General features: G+C 38.9%; 1 protein-coding gene across 1 annotated transcript in view; it reads right to left on the bottom strand.

Annotated features, from left to right (window-relative positions):
* The window catches only part of PIGK (phosphatidylinositol glycan anchor biosynthesis class K), a 65,841-nt gene that overhangs the window by 12,094 nt on the left and 32,797 nt on the right, over positions 1 to 20,950 (bottom strand). The window contains 1 exon segment of the mRNA XM_063165882.1: positions 10,501 to 10,576. Within this exon segment, the coding sequence (XP_063021952.1) occupies positions 10,501 to 10,576 (76 nt within the window).

The raw sequence follows: 20,950 nt of genomic DNA, 5'->3' as shown, positions 1-20,950 counted from the left end.
TACATCAAAAGACAATGAGTAAAGTAATTTCTTTTAAATGTAGACTTATAGTGCTACTGTTCACAACAATAATAATAATAATAGTAATAAACATTATAGTCTCTACAACCCTGTAATTCTACTGCTAGGAATTATGTCTTCTCACTAAGGTTTTTGTGGCTTAATTGTCTTCATGTAATATTGATATCTGGTACTTGGATGTAATTAAGAATAGGGGAACCATTCTTAGAGTACTATTCCAATCCATTAGGTAAATTTTCTCACTATGATATGAAAATTTTCATCTACTTAATTAGCACACCTACTTCTTCCATGCCTAAGTGCACCTAAGCTGTGTTTTATGATGGCCCAAGGAAAGGAAAAAGAAACCACAACACATCAATTATGCTTCCACTCAGTTGTACAACTATTTTAAAATGTGTGAACAGTTAAGACAAAATTGAAAAATTACCATAATAGGCTTTTGACACTTCCCCGCTTAAGCAAAAATTAATTCTAACTCCCTGTTTTTATGCAAAGCCTTTATAATTTCTCTAATCTCGAGTTCCCACGAGAGAGAACACAATTCTTTCAAGTACAAGTATGTGAGGCTTGGCATCTTCCCTTTTTAGTTATGCAGTTTATTTGATGGAAGTCTAAACTGCTAAGCCTCCCTTTGTGCTTAATATAAGCCATCCTCAGTGGAAATACAAGTTAATTTAAGTAAAATGAAGTTTTAGGAAGGATGCATTCTCTTGCACAGAAAGCCTCACTAAATCAAAGCTTTTTTAAATGCAGCATCTGTTTCCTGAATTGCTCTAGAACCTGTAATAAAATAAACTAAAAAGAAGAAAAAATTTTTAAAGGTACTTTTACATATAAAACATCATAAACATAAAACCAGACAAATGGAGCAGCTTACCTCTCATTTTCCTGTGTTTTGCAGCCTCACCTTGTACTGTTCATGAAGACACTCTTACAACACAATGAATTAGCACGTTTTAAGCATCATCTGTTTTATTAATGGTCACTACTATTAAAACCTACTGCTTGAGCATCAGCTGTATTGTGTTGCTGGGATACACTGCCATTCACACGAAGCTGTGGGGACCACATCCTAAATTCACAGTTTTTCCACAGCACTGCTTAGCCCTGAAACACACCTGAAGTATTTGTATATCACACACTTTGCTTCAGCAAAAGTCAGGGGTCTATTCTGATGCCTACAAACCTATTAAGGTCACAGACAGCTTGTGCAGTTCTTTAGTCTGTTCCCATGAGAGGCAGAGGTATATTATTTGCATACCATTATGTACTGAAAAAGCTATTCAGTTATCCCCACTGGAGACAACTCACTTCCCTGCCCTAAATAGCATTCCCTTTTCCAATATTTGAAGGAACAGCAAGTAAATGGGACCCAGTGCAGACAAATCCAAAAAGACTCAGAATATCTAAGAATTTCAACTTATAAATAACAAATGTGAATGAATGCAGACCAATATATCACATAAAAATATCATGGAAGCAAGGAATGATGAGAAAAGTGATTTATATGCCTAAGAGAGGACTAAACTGTTGAGAGTGAAAATGGCTGAAGAGATAATTTTAGGAAAAAAGCTGACATTAGCCAAGCTTATTATGACCACAGAGGAGAGCAAAGAGTCTCAAAGCACAGAACTCAAAAATAGCCTCCTTACATTTGCAGTGACAGCAGCAGTTCTAATATCATCTGCCCCAAACAAAGTGAGACAGCTATTGATGTTTTACCTACAGCAGGGTGCAACAGTTCACATGATGTCAGTAACTGAGACCTATGGGACCTGTACATGTTGGTCTTTCAGTACCAGCTGCAGTACTGTGAATATTTGCTGTAATCACAAATATGTTCTTACATGCCCCAATTGTCCTGCTCAGTTTTATTCCCCCCATAATTATGATGTTTTGAATAAACATCTCCCAGCATCTGCTCAAACCCTTCTTCTAGTTATCCTTCCTGATGTCAATACAGCCACAAAGAAGGGAGAATATAAATAAAGTATCTGTGTGCTTTGTGCAGAAAGTCAGAAGAGATCAACATAATGTTCCTTTACAGCCTTAGTCTGCAAATCAGAACCTCTTGCTGTTAACCTTGGTTTGCTTTTTGCTAACCTGCTATGTGAAGTTTACTTCAAGCTCTAAGCATTTCTGAACCTGTCTGTTTCTGTAAAGCTCTGAGCACAGATAAAGCACAATAGAAACAGTAACCATCACCTTGAAATCATGGTTGTGAGCACATCCTGAAGAACAACAAAAAGGGATCATGGCACAATCAGTCCCATACCAAAACAAAAACACAGAAACATCAATAGTGCATATTGAAAGGCTTGTGCACACAGGATCTTCAAACACGGGGCTGCTTCAGCTGACAAGAAGCAAATCAATTTTTTGAATATAAGGAATATAATAACAATTTTTTGAGTCCATGGCTATACCGTTACTACCGACCCTTGAAATGCAGTTATTTGAAGTTCAGATGAGTAAACCCCAGAGATCTACAGCACTCTATAAAGCCTGTCATGTTACAGTCATTTCCTGAACATCTTCCTTCATTTTACATCTTAAATAGTGCTTATTAAAAAGAAACGGTTACAGGAATTACCTCTTAAAGAAGCTGCAAATCCAGTGCAGCACCTCTAACAATTATAGCTACTATAGAGCCAGGGTATCTTTTCATATATTTTTTAATAGTACATCTGACAATTCTATATGCAGGTGGGTATGAAACTGATGTCTCATAATCCACAAAATGGACAAGGCTACAGTCATATATAAAGCCTCATATTAGCAGTATTCTCAAGGGCAAACTGAGCACTCCCATGATATGCACAAAAGCCTCAAATTTATTTCCATTTTAACTTTCCACAGTAACAGCTATTTTTACTCTCATCTGCTCATGAGCAATATAAACAAAAACTTTCAGGAATACAAGTACACTTTATCAGTTTTAGCTGATACTACGTATCCTAGTTGGCTTTAAAAATTCTGTAGTCACATATCCAGCCAGGATGAAAATGCCCTTTTTTTTTCAAGCAGTACTTTGCACCATTGCTGTGCTTAATGAGCACAGGACTCTACCAGCACTGGTGAGAGTGAAGTGTGGCCACTTGAGGGGCAGCCCCTTAAATTGCTCCAAGCTGTCTGTCAAACTGATCTCCCATCCTGTGCCAAAGAAGAATGGAGATAAAATGCCAATCTGTACATGTCAGGGTTTCACAGGCTCAGAAAGAGAAAAGAAACATGACCTCTGAAAACTGACAGATCAGAGGTAAAACTTCTTCATCCAAACTGCAGGATCTGGGCAGCCTAAAACAGTCATTTTGAAAACACTGCATCAGTTGCCTGCTACTGCATCTCCCTGAAGAGGAGACTGGTTTTGAGAGAGAGCACGGCCTGGGGGTTGCTGTCACCTTGCTGGGAGCCATTTCTGTGAAGAGGGGATAAAGTCACATTCCAAGATGCGACAGCAGAGACTGGATTCTACTGATGCCCAGAGCTCATAATGTACATACACATCAAACAGAACATATTGAGAAGTGCTCAATGAACTGTTCTTAATAGTGTGTAAGAGGAAAAACAGGTCATTCTTTAAAATACACTTTGGTTTCATGTTTTAAAAATGGAAGGATGTAAAAGGGCATGTTTTAATGCATAAACAGGGAAGAATAGGCGGAGCATGCATGCAGTAGTTCTGGCAAGAAGAAGCTACCAAACACCATCTCAAACGTCTCTGGGATGCTGGAACAGGTAACATTTTCCCTTCTTGGCTTACAGAAAACATTCAACGTGGTATTTCTAGTATGAAACAGTTAAAAACAAGAACCACACAACTGACTGTTCAGGTTCCTCATGCAAGATACCTTCCAATGCATTTAGTTATCCAATCCATTGTATTCAGCTATAATTGAAAAAATCTAATACTACATTCAGTTCCCCTGTAATCCTTGGTCAGCAACAAAAAGCACTCATGGTTCTTTTCTGGCTCTGCTGAGCAGTGCTGTGTACAGACAAAGGAAGTGCTCCCCATGCATTAATACTTTGGCACTCCAGCCATACAGATACAAAGGTCCCCATCATTGCTGCTAAATTTTTAAGATTTGGAGGGCAGCATTTGAAAGAAAAATAATTCTCAGATAGTTATCTTTATTCTGTCTGGAAGACTAAGAAGAAATTCCATGTAATATTTCAACAACAAAGAGATAAACCAGCAGAACTTCCCCTGTGTTTGAGAAACAGTAAAATAATGGTCCTGGATAGGCAGAGAGTGATCACCCACAAGAGTCCTTTAATGGGAAGATGGAAGAGAAGAGACTGTTTTACTACATCTCTGCTTCCAAGAGGGAAGATCATGGTCAGATGAAAAACAACAAAACAGAAGCAGCCCTGTCTTGTCAGTAAAAACAAATGATCAGTAATTTATGCTAACTCCACATCATGGTATTCTGTGATTGGAAAAAACTGGTGAGAAAAACAACAGCGAATTTTAAAAATTAGGTTGTCTCTATTTTACAAAAATACTTTATGCTGTACTCAGATAAACTGTATTTCAGGAATGTTGTGAAGTTTCATGTGGCTAATGAGCTATGCAATTTCTGAAGAAGAAAAGAAGAGAGACAACCTGTTTGTATTGACTACTGGATTACATTTGAAGCTCCTGAGTACCATTCCTGTCTCTGCAGAAGTTCAGTAGATGAAAAAAAAGCCTGAAAAATCTCTGGTTTAATGATATGCCAGTAAAAGATCTGTACCATCTATAACCAAGTCAAGATTGTGTTTGGTGATTTCTTGCAGTGAGTCAGAGAAACAGGGGACTGTGCCGTTCTTAATGTATTACATGACTCATACACATAGCACGATTCTGCACCTCAACTTTTTGAATCAAACTTAGGATTAGAAGAAATCTCAGGGAGTGAACTTCAAAGCACCTATATGCACCAAGTAGCACAAGGTGTTGGCAGGAATACCTCTGCTGCTCTATCACATATTTGGTTTGGTTGGCCAAAGTGTGCAGTAATAGCTCTTCTTCTTCTGATCCTTTTGAGTACCAAGTTTTCTACTAGACAGCATTCAATTTAAAGAAAGCTCAAAAGATTTAAGCAATTCCTAACTTATCCAGCAGTAACAGAAGTTAAGTCTATATACTGTTTACAATTTAGGGAAAAAGCAAGTTCTTATGGGCTGGATGACATCCAGTCATGATTCCACTTGAGACCCCTTCCATTATAGTTATAAAATGTAGCCAAATCACCTCTAGGTTAAACAATTCACAAACATATGTTTAATACAGAAAAGAAATGGAAAACCCCCAAACATAGCAGACACATTAATTTCTGACTCCAATACATTCCAAGTGCCCTAGATGAAGAAAGGTTCAGCAGAAGGGGTACAGCACACCTGGGTTTAGCTCTGCACAGAATGCCTGAGCCCCAAAAACCACTTCAGGTGAGCTGGTGAGGAAGAGCACACAGCACATTTCCATGATGTACCTCAGAAACAGCTTTCCTCACCTTAGTCTGGACCAGACAGGTCCAGAGAGCCCTGGCAGGACAGGTTGCTGTTCTCCAGACACGCCAAAATGGCCACAAGAAGGGGCCATGGCAAGGGGACAGCATTTGTCTTCAGCACGTTGCTCAGCACTGCAGTGGTACAGCCTGAGGTGTCCTAGGGCAGGCTGACATGTCACAAGGCTTTTTGGTGGGAAGTCAAGTGATGTATTTTGTTAAAATAAAACTGGACTCTGAAGTCGGTGTACTTTTTAATATTTGGTATGAAAAATTCAATTTTCAATCATCCTGACAAAATCCATTTTTGACAAAGAAAAGCGTCCCTGCCTGAGCAGACCTGTGTCTGTGCTAGCAGGTGCAGCAGAACTTGGACCTTTTGGTGAAAGGTTGTATTTTATCTCTGACATCATTCAGCTGAATACCATGACCAGAGTTCTAAAAAGCAAGCTATGCTTCAAAGTTATTTTCAAACACAGCTACATGAATGGATTTTCAAAGAATGTATAAATAGCTGCGTCTAAAACTTTGCACATCAAACCTGAGACATCTAAGTATTACAAGTTGGTTTTGAACCTCTTAGCCTGTAAAGACACAGTAAAATGCAAGTCTCACTTATCAAAGTACTGTAAAATTTTTAATAAATTAATATTCATAAACAAAACCTCCTGTCTGCATCAAAAATAAAAATAAAAATCTGGGTTACTGTTGTGCTATTAAACATCTTGCACACTTAGCCAAAGTTCTGGACACTAATGGCTTTATAAAACATTTATAGGAACAAAGACACCACCATCAGGACAGAAGCAGACTGGGAGTGAGGGGAACTCCTGAACTGTATAAACTGCCAAAGAGCAGCTACAAGGCAATGGACAAGGAGCTGGTGTGATCCCTGAATTTTCAAGTTGTGTTTTCAAGACTGTCTCACCATGTGATGGGTTACTTTTCATATTGAATGTTTCACACAGATCGTAAACCACTTTAATGTTTGTGAAAATATTTTAAGTCTGAGAGCTAAAATTGTTGTGTTATAGATAATAAAGGGATATTAAAAAAAAAATCTATACAGCATAGTGTGTTCTATTTTCTTAATACTGTTTCAACAATTTCTGGCAAATGCCGCTGAAGAAAACCTCTGTCAATTAAATCAGCATGAAACCAGAATAACAACAAGTGCAATAAACTAACCACCCTCTACAACGTGAGAATGAGGCCCTGAGAATCAACAAAAAATTGATCTTCAAAGCAAAAGGATTTTTTCTGGGGGAAAGGTGGGATGGGTAATGGCTGCAAACTTGCCACAGAAGCACAGAAATGATGGAAACAAAGGCCTTCCTGCAAGAATTACTGCAAACTGCAACCCTGCAGCATCCTTTGATGGCCATCAAGCTGTGCGTTTTTAACTCTGGAGATCCCCCTCCCATCATCTTTCATAAATTTCCCGTTTAATTTCCCTATGGTGACTGGAGCCAACATCCACAGAGCAGCTCCCCCTCACTCCCCAAGGCTGGGGTGAGCCAAGCTCCCACTGCCCCACCAGACCCTGGAACAGAGACACCTCCTCCAAGGGTCAGCACAGCTTCCCAGCAGCTCCTGCAATCACTGAAGGCACTTGCCACTGAGCCTGCTCCTGGAGAGGCAACACAAAAGCACAGGGTAAAACTTCTACAAAACAAACATATCTCCAAAAGGAAACTCTATCTACGTTAACTGGATATTGCATGCAACATTCCACCCATGAAAAAAATATCTAAGGAACGCCTTATTTTTAAGTAAATCTGCAACTGTAAGCCATGTCAGATTTCAAGTAAATTGTGCAATTTCCACTACAGGCTGCAAGTCACTTTCCTGAAATATCATCCTGGTTTAACAGCATGTTCATTTATCTGCTTAATGGTTTGAAATGGACTAAAATAAGTATGTAAGTTGATTGTGGTCTGAATTTGCTGTTTCATTTTGTTTTCAATTATAACACCATCAGGATATCTAGTGTTTATCTGCTGAAATGTGTCTTTCATCAATAAAACATTTTTCCATCAGAAAGACACCTATAACAATTTAAGTCTCTTCAATATCCTAAATCCTGATTAGGCCAAGTATGTTAACACACAGTGACATTCCAAGCACAAGCACTGGCACTGAAGTTAGGTACTTTTATTAAAATGATTTGCTGAGCTGCAAGGCCAGCAATGAATATAATTTATGATAAATGGAAACAATCTTCTCAAATGCAGTTTGCCCTGTTCTTCCACAAGACCTGTTTTGACTAAAGACAAGTGCAGAATTAAAATAATCTTCTTTTTCTCCTCTTTTTAGTTTGGGTTTTGGTTTGGGGTTTTTTTTTTTGGTTTTAAAGCTGGATAGTAGTATTGGCTATGTTGGCTAAAAAGTGTAATTAAAATGTACTTCATACATTATACTAATTTAGGATACCTGTCCACCACTGTGAAATTTTAATGTATATTTATGCTATAAGTACACAGCACTGATGCTGTTATATATGTCTAGAGTACGTATGTATCCATGTGGATGCAGCATCATAACACCACAAATACTATTCACTGTTTTTACTCTTGTCACTTTTTTAGCTTCTTATCATTTCCTTCTTTATTCTTAGAGCAAAAAAATCCTTTTCATATAAACAAGGCCCCTGCACAACTTGTCCCAGTTTGCCAGGTCCCTCAGCAGAAGGGTACAAGGGTTCTCAGCAGAGCTAATTCAGCACGATGCTGGTGCAGTGATGCTCAGCTGGTGGCAGCTCAGCAGGGCATCAGCCTCACACACACCAGGGCACGGTGCCAAACTCCTGTCCCCACAGCTGAACAATGTTCCCTTATCTGCCTTCTCTGCATCCAAGACATTCACAGTTCTGCTGGCTCTGCTCTGCTGCCTTGTGCAGACCCCAGCTCTGTACTACTGGCAAGTTGAGCAGACAGATAAGAGCACATGAACCCAGCTTTTTGCCTTTGCACAGCACAATACTCTATTGCAGTGTAACACACACTGGCCAAATGAACACTCTGTGGTTATTACCCACCTAATGCTGTAAAAATATTGCTATGACATTTGGTCTGCTCGACCATTTTAAAGGTTAATTCTGTTTCCTATTTGAGCTTTTCCTCTAGGAGAGCCATTCCATGCACTTTCTATTTACTGATTCCAAACAACCCCCAAACTGTTTCATTGCTCACTCTCACTGTTAAGAACATATTGACTGGCTGCCTGCTCTGCTGTTTAATTCATTTATGCTGAGAGTCAGGCATGAAGACAGAATTTTAAATGTGACATTTGCAGGCTGTTGGGTCATTTGAAGCTCTGACAACACCAGGGAGTTCCTGACATACAAACTGGTCCTGATTTCCAATCTTCCATGTTCTGAACACATCAGAAATTCTTCCCGAAGGTGCAGATTTCAGCCAAAAGTTTTAAAATCCCTTGTGCTTACAACTTGCAGGAAAGGCTTGTACACTTGAAGGTTTTAAAATAAAGCTTATGTTTCCTTTAAGGTAAAACCAGCACTGCCTGCAGCATGAACTCAATGCTTTAAAACACTTATTGACAAAGGTATTTGGGAAGATCTATGATAATAATTAATACACAAAAAGTTGTTTACAAAATTCTATTAAGGGACTTAGTGGACTTTTATTTGCTCCTTTTGATCCTGAAGCATTTAAAACAGCTGAGTCTGAAACCACAGCTTTATCTAACATTGCCTCTCTGGCTTGGTGCTACTCTGACCAGTACCAAGTCCCAGTTTTCAGTCTGGAAATTTTCTTATCTCAAGGCAGTGAATGGACTGCACCATTTTGTCTCCCAACATAAACTGCCATCATCTTCCCCAAATTTCAGGTCAATTTTTCAGAGCATACTTGATTACCTGGAAGATTCCATAGGGCCAAGATGCCATTAGGAAAACAGTAATGTGACCTGTTTAGCCTTGACTTAAGAAAACTGTAATTACTTATCCCTGAAGCAGGACTCACATCTATAATGTTATAGTTTTATAAGTTTAACAATTATTTATTTTATTCTGAAAAAAATCAAAATTAATGCAACAGAATAGGTCATTTAGCCTTCCTTTAAGGCATCCCCAAGAAGGGGAATGCTAAGTCTCCCCAGTAATGTCTGACACAAGTTTTATGTGTGCTACTTGGCCATAAGCTTTTCCACACAACAGGCAGAACCCTCTGTGGCTGACGGCAAAGAATGAGGACACAGCTGAATGCAGACTGGGTACCTGATCTACCCAGCAGGATGGATGGAAAAGCAGGCCTTGAACTCTGAGGAAAGAGCAAGAAGCGAATATAGAATCTTCTGCACAGAAAAGATCTCTTCTTCCTCCTTGCCATGAATTGGGGGAGACATGTTACAATAAAAACTTTAATTCCAGCTTGTATGTCCACATCATTCCTCATAAATCAATACCACAGTACTGCATTTAAATAAAGACAAAGTTAGAAGGCACAATCTAGGAAAAATAGAAACCTTTTTTTTAAAATTGTGCAAAACAAAAAAACCCTGTTCAAAGCAGAAAGTATGATGATACTGCTATAGTTAGAAATAAAATGGTGCTAATTCAGAATTGTATTAGGAGGAAAGATTGTTTTCCCTGCTCAACTCATCATGACAATTATTCCACGATAATGACTCCATACTTTGGCTGCTTTTTCAGGAAGGGAAATACAATTTAGGTCAAGATGCAAATTTGGAGAAATTAATGGATTTTTTTTCTTCTCTATCAGCAGACACACAACAACTTTAACAAGTAGCTCTGAAGTGTTAACCATGTCATACAGCAAGCATCTTTTCGTTGCCATGTTCAGAATGAGACTTTTATAATTTAATAGTTGTCATCTGAACAAGAGTATCTTGTTTATACATACTTCCAGCATGAGGACATTAATTCTGTGTGACCTAGAAAAGCAGTTTAAGTATTACAGATGTTCTTTATTTTCAAAGGAATTTTTAAAATGGAAAGACTTACCTGGTGTATTATCTGAGCTACAGGAAGTTGTTCAGCATATTTTAGTGGCTCTGTTGCCAACTCCTCCTCTAGAAACCTAGGAAGAAAGAAAGTTCATGTATGTCAAATTAGTACAATGTTTACCAAATTAAATAATGAAATCATGTGTTTCAGAACACTGTTTTGCTTAAGGATGAAAAAAAAGTGTATTTTGTGACAATAATGGAATGTATTTCTTATGAAGTTGAGTGAAAGAACAAATTTATAGTAAGCAGAAATGTTCATAACATTGTGCATTTTTTTTCCCTGACAAAGAACAAATTTAGCAGCAGAAACCTAAGAAAACCTTTAAATTTCATTTTAGGTGAACAAGGACTGGTGAAAGCTGGATTGAAATCCCCATGGAAAAAAAGTCCTATGCATTTACAGAGCAGATTCAGCACTGTTAACAACACAAGCTTCTTCACTCAATCCAGCCAACATAATTCAAATATGACCATCTCAAAAGGCAGGAGGGATTATTCACCATTTCCCCATTTTTGCTGCAAGTGCACAGCAGTGTTTAGATGTGGTAGAAGTTGAACACCACAAATATTCATGCATTTGCCAGTACAGTAGTGTGTAGTCCTGGTTATCAAAAAGCCAAAAAGCTAGTGTGGGAAAAAAAAATAGAGCGAATACTTCACAAAGAATATATATCATAACCCTTCAAACTTTGAATAAGCTATGGTGGCAGCTGAAGAATTGGAATCCATAAGCAGTGTCTTAAAAGAATATTTACATGATAGTAGATTAATACGAAAGCATGTTTTAAACCCTTCAACCAAGCTGCTTTCATCTACTGGAGCTGCACAGCATGTGTTACATTTTCAAAGTATCACACAAGTTTTTCATCAGCCATTCCTCTATTTTTCTGAAGACTTCTGAATATTGGAATTTGAGCACTTTGACAAGAAGTGAAGGGGAAAAAAGGTCCTGACAAAAACAAGGCCCTTCTCTAAGCTGATGTAGAATTATTTTCAGACAAAAACTGTGGTGAAGACATTATTTTTCAGGCTCAAACCTTATACCTATTCTAGTCAAAAAAGATTTGTACTTGCTGGGTTAATTGACCTGCAGACCAGCTGCCAGGTAAGAGTCAGAAATTCCAGGCTTAGTGTCTGCACTGGGAGTCAACAGGCTGTGGAAAAAGAGAGGACAAAGTGCACATCTCTCTCCTTTCCCACTACTGAATTTCTGCTGTGGTTTGAAAGGCTTTAAGCTCAAATAAGAGTCTGAATATCCAGAAATTTTTAATGAACAGAGTATGAAAGTCTTACTGTATAAGAAATTTAAAAGCAGAGAACAAAAGAAACACAGCAATATTTCAAAGATCATAGTCACAGCCTGCCCAGAACCATTTAATGTGCTTAAGACAAATTAAATAAGCAAGCTCTGAACTGTCAGAGCTGGTCCACAGATAGAGCTCATTTACTGATACGGTTTTTAGAGTTTTGGGATTGCTATGACAATGATGAATTCATACTTTTAACATGAAATACACTGCGTTGTAGTCCAGTGCAACCACCAGAGCTTAGAGGGGGCTCAGCAACGCCACCACAGAGTGCAGAAGGAATCTTTCCACTCAGTTCCTCCCTGTTTTCTGTCATTGGTCCTGACTGGCAAACACGTCACAGTCAGTGTGAAATAGAGATTACTTCTGTTTTGCTGGGAGCCTCTTAGCTGACACAACACCTTGATTTATGGATACCAGCTACCTGGTATATCTTGAATGCTTATCTCTAAGTTTTTACAGGGACACTGCAAATCTGGGGGAATTTAAAAATTAAAAAAAAAAAGTTTCTCAATTCCCAAAATTAAAGACTTTAAGCTGAAAGTAACAGCGAAAATTACTATAAATGAATTTTAGCAGAAATGAAAAACAAAAAAAAAGAGCTTGTCTGTCTGTTGTGTCAAGGACCTTGTACATTTAGCAGTTTCTCTTTGTACATGAAATCAGCATTCCCTTGTATTGTCAAACACACTCCTTGTCAACTACAAGAAAAAAAGACTTTCCTTCAAATTACAAAGGATTAAAAAACATAAAAAAAACTATCAAGATAATTTTAAGCCTTAAGAAGCTTAACTAAAAAAAAAAGAGGAAGGGGAGAGTAGTAAAAACATGCATTTTGAAGTAATCAGATTTACATTGAAATTAAGGTGATAGAAGCCTTTCAACATCAAGAAAGACATTTTATTTTTATTTTCTAATTTACTTTCTGAAAAAAAAAAATCACTTGAACTACAGTATATTTTATATGTAAATGAATTATAAAACACAGATTAGGTAGGTGGACATTCTAATGTATTTAAATAAACATCTACATTTATATACCCACACTCTAAAATGTTTACACACACACACACACACACACAGGTGTTTTGGAAGAGAAGTTCAGGACTGTTTTCTCAAATTTTTTGCTGTAATGCCATGGACTTTTTGTATATGTGTTTAGTGATGTACTAACTGTCAAGTCCACAAAAGACTTTTGATTCTTCTCTCCTGCAGATAAGCCTAAAATCCCCTGCAAGTGGGAACAAAGGGTGTGTTTTAACGAGTAATTTCTGTAAGAACAGAGACAGCTCAGGGCCAGTAAGATCAAACCCCGTGATACAGCTCACAAATGGCTGCATTCTCTCCCCCAAAGCAGGGGCTGCATCCCCAGCTGGCTGCTCCAGGCAGGTGCTGAGCCTTGAGCCACTCACAGCCATTCTCCAGCTGGGGTGAGCCACACTGGTGCCAGGGGCCACAGTGACAGTGACAATGACACTGAGGTGGCTGCAGGACAGGATGCCAGCCTGGCTCACCAGCACAGCTGCAGCCCCACCAGGCTTTGAGGAGATCAGCTTGGTTACCTTGGTCACTTTTGCCATGGATCAAAGAAAGCCCATCAGGGCACTCTGTGCCCAAGATAAAGAAACCTGCTGCAAAACTGCTCCTTCATTTCAGCCCTAGGAACAGCAGCCCACCAGCACTCCTAGACTGGCAGAATGATCTGCAAAAGGCAGTCATCTTCATAAAAGCACAAGGGATTGAAAGGCCTAGGGGGAAGAAACAGGTCAGCACAGAAGAGGATGTTCTACTTCCTCCTCTTTTGCAGGGAGGAGGAGAACACGTCAGGATAAAGATCATCTCCAATACAATCCTTCTGACCTTGTCTCTCCCTTTCACAGAGGGACACAAGCAAATTGGTTATTCCCTCCAGAGATAATTTCCAGATGTCTGGGGATGCATTCCCTTTTGCTCAGAACTAGTTATGTCAGGAAAAAAATCCAAATACAAAAACCATCTCAGCTGATGGAATTTGTGCGCAAATCACATGTGGCAATTTGAGGCTGTAATTTCACTAAATTAGTTGGCCTCACTGTGTTTAGTTCATTCATATTTGACACTTAAACCTTTACAAAATTAAGGACTAATTTGTTGTAATACAGTTTTCTTTGTATGTTTAATTTCTTTCAAAACAATTATATTACAGAAACAAAGGTAGTTTTTCATGAATTAATTTTCCAGTAAGAAACAGTCCTTTCTGTCTCAATTAAGCATGACAGCAGAGTGCTGCCAACAGTGGCAAAGCAAGCTAACACAGTGGCATATCAGCATATACAGCATCATGCCTGACAGCTGGTAATGCAAAGCATAAGGAGATCTTGATTTTCAGGGAGAAGAGTAGAAAGAATTGTAAAATCAGAAGAGAAGTGGGAAGCAGTAAGAGATAGCAGAAGAGGAGGATCTTGAAAAATTCAATTTAAAAGCTATTTTTATACTGCCACTGCGACTGCTCTTAGATGAAGGAAAGTGAGCATGAAACAGAAACTGTGGAAAGGGAATCTAAATCCAGTAAAACGTGTCAAGATATTTGGTGAAATATCTTATTTGCTATTTATATTTGTATGCTCACTCTTAAGGGAGACAGTCAATGTGTGCTAAAGAAAAATAAATTCTGAGCATGAGGAGGTGGCAAATTCTCCCCCAAGTGCAAACCCAGCCCGTGGTCTTCTACACAGAATAACTGCAGTGGCTTTAGGGCAGAGGTGTATTTTATCTTCTGCAAGTATTACAAAAATACAGGGGGGAAAAAAGTACATGTGATCACTAACTGGTTTGCTCATGGCAGAAAGGGGTTGTTAAGACATTTAAGGTACAGAAAAGTCTAGGTAACATAAAACCTGGCTCTCTGGGTCAATATAAACATTCACTAATATAACAGGCAGCAGGACTAAGTCTAGTATTTCTTCCTTTTATATGTTCTCTAGACTTGATGGCTCAGAAAGGTCACAGAATTTCACATCTATGACCCATGTACAGGTAATACTGCATCTCTTTTGAAATTCCTGTTCTTTGATGGTAAGTCCTAATAAGGAATCAACTCTTTTGAAGCTATCCAAACTGGAAGTCAGAGTGTGAACAGGGTACAAAGAGCTATGAGAGACAAAAATGCATGAGAAGAATGGGTTTGAGGATCACCATCTTTCTTTTCTGCAGACACCACTTGTACTACTTGAGTGCTGCCTGGCTTGTTTGAGACATGACTTCTGAATAATGTGAATGAAAATGCTGGAATGGGCTGTGCCCCTTGTAGAAGCAGCTCTGAGCAGAAACATTGCAACTGCTTGGACAGTCAGCACGAGCCTGAGGGATGCAAATAACACAGCAGTGCCTAAACCTGATACCCAAGACTGAAAGGCTGAAATTATTAATCTAAACCTGTGTATAGCACTGATAGCTTTATTGACTGTAAATACAGGAACACACTTGCATCTGGCAATAAAAAGAAAACAAAATACCAGAGCTTTATGCACCACATCAGAAAAAGTTATTAGCTTTCCTATTAAAGAGAGGCTGAAATGGGCTATGTCGGGTTTGAGTGAATAGTTTTTAAAATTGGCCATTGAGAAATTTATCTACCATATCCATAGTACAGAAGATTAAGAATTAGACCTTGGATTGGTGCCAGGTACTTGATCTATCTGTTAAATCCTAACTTCATACATATTTAAGAATTGGGTATGTTTAAACAACAGAAGCACTAAGATACATGGAAAACACCAGTGCTTGAAAAGGTGAGATCAGGCTTAACTCTGCTCTCAAGAGTGTGCTCATCAATGCTTTTCTCATCTTTGTAAGAGAATGCCAGATTTGTCTACATGAATGTTTACCACATGGATCATCACAAAGAAGAGAAGCAAATACTTGAGAGCATCATCATTCCAGGGAACTTCCTCAAAATGTCTCCTTCCTGGCACAGTTTTTTAGTTAAAGGGTCGAAACTCAGTGAACATTTTCTGGCTTCAACCTTTGCTCAAGTCAGTGCGGATGTCTCCCTCTAAAGACCTAAAATGCAAACAACTTCCTCCACCACCCTAGTCCTGGGCTTTGGAATGCTGGGCAGCGGGAGGCTGGCCTTGGGAGACCTTGCAGGACCGTCTCACAACACTAACACTCATCTGTGCCCTTCACTGCTGTGCAGTCTGAACACCTTTGGATGGGAAAACCACTGCTGCACATCCAAAGATGAGGAGAGGAGGCAGCTGTGGTGGAAATGTGCAGGCATTTCACAGGCACAGCCAAGATTCTCTTCCACAAATGCTGTGGCTTCCCTCAATAATGTTTGCAGATGGCAGACTATCAAAGACAGCTTCAAATGAAGATTGCACAAAAATACAGACAATAGAATATAAAGATAAAGGAAAAAAAATAAATTGACAGTGAAAATATCTTTGATGTGATGAAAAACTAAATCAGCGTTAGACAAAATCAGTTTTGTAATTTTTTGAAGAAGGATGCTACTGACTTGCATTGTGAAGTAAAATTAACTACTTCAGCTTGCTGGCCTTTACAGAGAGATACTCCTGTGGAATAAAGTAGCAAAACATCTTGCACTTCAGAAATGCAAAGTACTTTCTGTAATCTGCTCATTTCTTTTCAAATAAATGTGAAAGATTTTGACTCAAACTAGTCACACATACTTATTTCTGGAGTTTAAAAAATACTTGAGGTCTGTGAATGCATAGCACCTTCTCTTGGACCTGATCACAGAAAGGTCTGCTGGTGTTCCCAGAGTCTGCCAGACACACTGAGTTCATAAACTGAATAAAAATTGACTGCAACAGATGTTTCCTCTGTCTTTCTGTGATCCACACAATTTCTTATGTGAAGAATTTCAGGTGATTAACCTTTGTCAGGCCACATATTCTTAGCCATATTAAGATCCTAAAAGGAGGCAATAGAAATCTATAGCGTGTTTTAACACAGGCTGAGCAATATTGTCTCTCTCCTCGTTTCTAGCCAATGACTTTTGCCAAAAAATGTTGCTGAAGGGATTCTCTGTTCTGCCTGCTCCTATTTTTATTCTGAGGCAAGACAGAGAGAAGGAATTAAAAAGAATATTAGCTTAAGTAAGCAGAACTGACTTTCCTGCTACTGGAAACCACATGACCTACAGGGCTTCATTTTGTTATCTCAACTATTCCACATTTTAGGTAAATTAGAAAATCTCTTTTGAATTAATTTAAAACTTCCACACGATGATGCTGCTGAAGCACAAAATGCTAATCAAAAGCTGGAGATAAAAAGACTCACTAAGTCTCTCCTCTATCACTGAAAATCACCATTTGAGTCCACAGCTAAAAGTAGGTGCTCATGACTTAATGCTAATTCATTCTCACAACAGGCAGGTTTTGTGGGGGAAAAAAAAGAATACAAGTGTCAAATTTCCCAATCTTGGGCCATGTTTATAAAGACAAGTCCAGCAGTATCAGAGGAGCTTCTACTGATGCTTCAAACCAGTCAAAAGAGAACACTCCTCACCTCACTGAGCAAACGTTTGATCCAGCTTGAAGTGTGTATGTGTTGTCCTTAAGAACCAGGGCTGCAGGTTTGCCCCTTGAATCCATTCCCTCCTAATTGCGTGGGAAATATTTCCAAGAGTGGTTAAAAACCACACAGGTTATTAATTATCGCTCTGTGTCTGGAAACCTATGACTGAATTTCACAGTAATCTCAAAGAACAAAGTCCAAATCCTCCCATGCCACCACATCACACAACCAGTTTAAATACTGCTACCAGCACATGTTGGAATTATACTTTCAGCTGGATAAAGCACACTTGTTCATTTTTCACAACTGAAAGTTTATCCACAGTGCCCGATCTTTATGTAGACCGATTCAACACCACCTGCCAGTGCACTGCAAGTCAGGAAAATCAGTAGGAGGATGTTTTTAAATCAAAGAATTAACCTGGGAACGTGCCAGGATAGCAGTTCCATTATTTAGTGGCCATAATTAGTCTTTATAGCAAAGTTGATTTTGTGTTTAATACTACTGTTCCTTCCTGCACATATTCAAACTAAACAATGTATCTGTATTGGTTTGTATTGCTACACTTTTCAACAATCACCTTCTAAAAACCCCATAATACACATATTTTAAGTCCCAATATTTATACACCTACAGTATATATTTCTATTTTTCAGTTCAAGAGTCACATAATGTACAATCCAGCTAAAATTTCTCATGAGACTGCTTAGTTCAGTACACAAATCTGTCAAAGTAGCATTGTTCTCTGCCTCTTCTCTGCCCAAAACCATCCTCAGACCTTTTACCTTACCCTCTTCATTTCAAGCTTCCTATTTTGCTTTTTTGACCCTTTATTCCAGTCCATCAAGGGAGGTAACCACACAGAATTACAGAAGTCTTGTTTCTAAGGCACTTTCAGAGACCATCCAGTTCAGCCTCCCAACACGAGGTCAGGTCAGCCACGGCTTTGCCCACCTGAATCTTCACAACCTCCACAACCTCTCTGTGCTAACTCACCCTTCTTTGCAAACACTTCTCCTCATGCACAACCTGAACCTCCCAAGCCACAACCTACAGCCAATGCCTCTTGCTACCACAAGAAGAGTTTACCTTAACCACCTCTCTAACTATATTCCAAACAGCTGCAGCCTGCTATTATTGTATTTCTGCCTTTTAAGGTCAAGCAAGCCCAAATCTCTCAAGCAGCTCTCTCAGAGGATGCGTGCCCTCAGTTCTGACCATCTTGGCACCCTCTCAAAATCTTTATTGAAGGGGAAGGCCAAATGCCAGACACAGTTTCAGGTAGGGCTTCAGCAGTACCAAAGAGAAATTATAACAGTATTGCTCAATCTGCTGATCAGACTCCTCCTCGCGGAGCTCAGAAGGCAGCTTGTCCTTTTATTGATGGTGATGGCACTGGTGCCCATCAGCACCTCCAGGTCCTTCCCAGCAGGGCTGCTGATCCTCCTGCCAGATCCCAGCCCATGTGGATAGGATGTTATCAGGGAAGGAAGCAACTGAACTTCTGTCTACAAGTGTATACATGAGCATGCACTGGTACCAGTCATAGAGCCAGATTTTCTTGAAACATGCTATACCCTAGGTGCTCAGAAAATTAATCATAAAAATTACAGTTTTGGGCTTTTGAGAAATGGTTTACTGTGCAATCATGTCTCTCCTGAATACTAGATGTTGCTTTTGATCTTTTTTGCTACAACATGATCAGTAACACATTTCCATAATGCAGACAACCAAGATACACCAAGACTTGCAGAATGCTATACTACAAAATTTATTCCACTGTTTTCCCCTTTTTCACCAGTGCTGTTTTTCTCGGTAGCCAACTCTAAGGGTTCTAAGAGTGGCCACAGCAGACAGAATTGAGTAGCACTCTAGTCAGCCAGCAATAAATGCTTTATTCTCCTGTTAATGCATGTACCTATGTAACAATACATTGCTAACCACTTTAGAAGGGCTTTGCTTCATAGAAAGCTGCATAGAATGTACGTAGCTCTTAAGCTTTTTATCAGTCTTTTTTTCATCTCTGGGACCATGATTTTCTTTTATTTATAGATGACTTGTGCCCTACTTTTGTCTGCATTCTGGTTTGTTTGTTCTTGTTAATGGCAGATGAAACCTCCAGTTCACATACAAACACTCAAACATTATATTCTCTGAGGCGAAGGTACTGCAGGTTACTGAATCTGCTGATGTTGAACAAAGAATCTATTAATGTCTGATTCCTTAAAGCAGTCATCCTTTTTCTTCATATTAGTATTTTATGGTCTGCCTTTCTGTCCTCACTTATTTCACAGTATTAGAACCAAGAAGGACTTGTCTCCTGTCCACCACAGACTACTGTATACAAACCAGAATGTTCTATATGAAGTTCAGTACTTTACAAACTTTATAGCCTTTAAGCCCATACAATTTAAGTAGTCTCAGGAACAAAAGCAGAAGCAGCAAATCATACCAATCCTGGGTCAAGCACATAGCATGCCACTTGCCAGCCTCCCAACAGGCACACAAACTTGGGAGCTCCCCTGCCTATCCAGGCAAGCCACTAGGTCTGAGCCTGAGGGACAGAAAGAGGGACTTTATGCCCTTGTGTTCAATTCAGTGCTGTACTAACTCCAGCATCTGTCAGCTATACCTACACAAGACATTTAGCTGGATTTGCAAGTTATTCCTAGCTGCAAAGCCAAGCAATAGGCTGGAGAAGCCAAACTTCAATATTCACAGGTGGTTTCTAATCCAAATACTTGATACAAAATCTGGCATCTCAGACACCTGCCAAGCCCAGATTTGTGATTACCTCACCCCTCTTGCAGGGAAGGGACAGATGCATAGCTCAGAGCGTGCCACAGGCTATCAGCACCTTTTCTCTCTGCCGTGTCCCAGGGACAAGAAGAGAGTTCCTGCTAGAGCAGGAACACAAACAGCTCTGAGGGCTACAGGCATGTCCCTCCCATTCCTTTCTTCTCAGTTACCTTGAATTCTCTGTACAGATTTATTTGTCTTACTGCAAGACTAAAGAGATAAAACCATTTTAGTAGGGAATATTTATTTACAAAGTCTGCTTTTATTTACATATCAATTCTGCAGCATGGTAAATGCCAAGCAATGTTTAAGCAATCATCAAAGACCTTCTTTATAATGCAATAAAGCAAAAGCTACTTCTATGAAATATAAGTTCCTAAAAAATTAATTAGCACATTTTTCAACAACACCTATATGGGTTGGACCCAGCTGACAGTAAAAATATGTTAGTAGAACTATTACACTAAAAAAAAGTCTAACAAAGACTAGCATTAGTTATTTTTGAAAATGGGACTTAAACTTTTAAAATTAAACCTTCAGTATTCACTCATGCCCAAACTTAAGCTGACCATGACTTTCTAAGACTGCCTTACAACAGTGGAGTACATACAACAAATGGGTTTACTTTCAAAAATAAAACAAAAAAAAACCCCAGCAAGTCCACTCTTTTGTCAGAGGATTATTCCATGTTGCTTCTTTTTAAACAAATGCAAGGGTTTACACAAAAATGATTTATAACTTCAACTAAGATTGGAGGCCTAGTATTTTTAACCTAATCTCAGTCTTTATCTCATTCTTATGGTCTGTTCTTCC

Source organism: Melospiza melodia, chromosome 11, assembly GCF_035770615.1.
Source record: "Melospiza melodia melodia isolate bMelMel2 chromosome 11, bMelMel2.pri, whole genome shotgun sequence".
Classification (NCBI taxonomy): Eukaryota; Metazoa; Chordata; class Aves; order Passeriformes; family Passerellidae; genus Melospiza; species Melospiza melodia.
The sequence above is the reverse complement of the archived record's forward strand: the minus strand, read 5'-3'. Positions and strand labels throughout refer to the sequence as shown.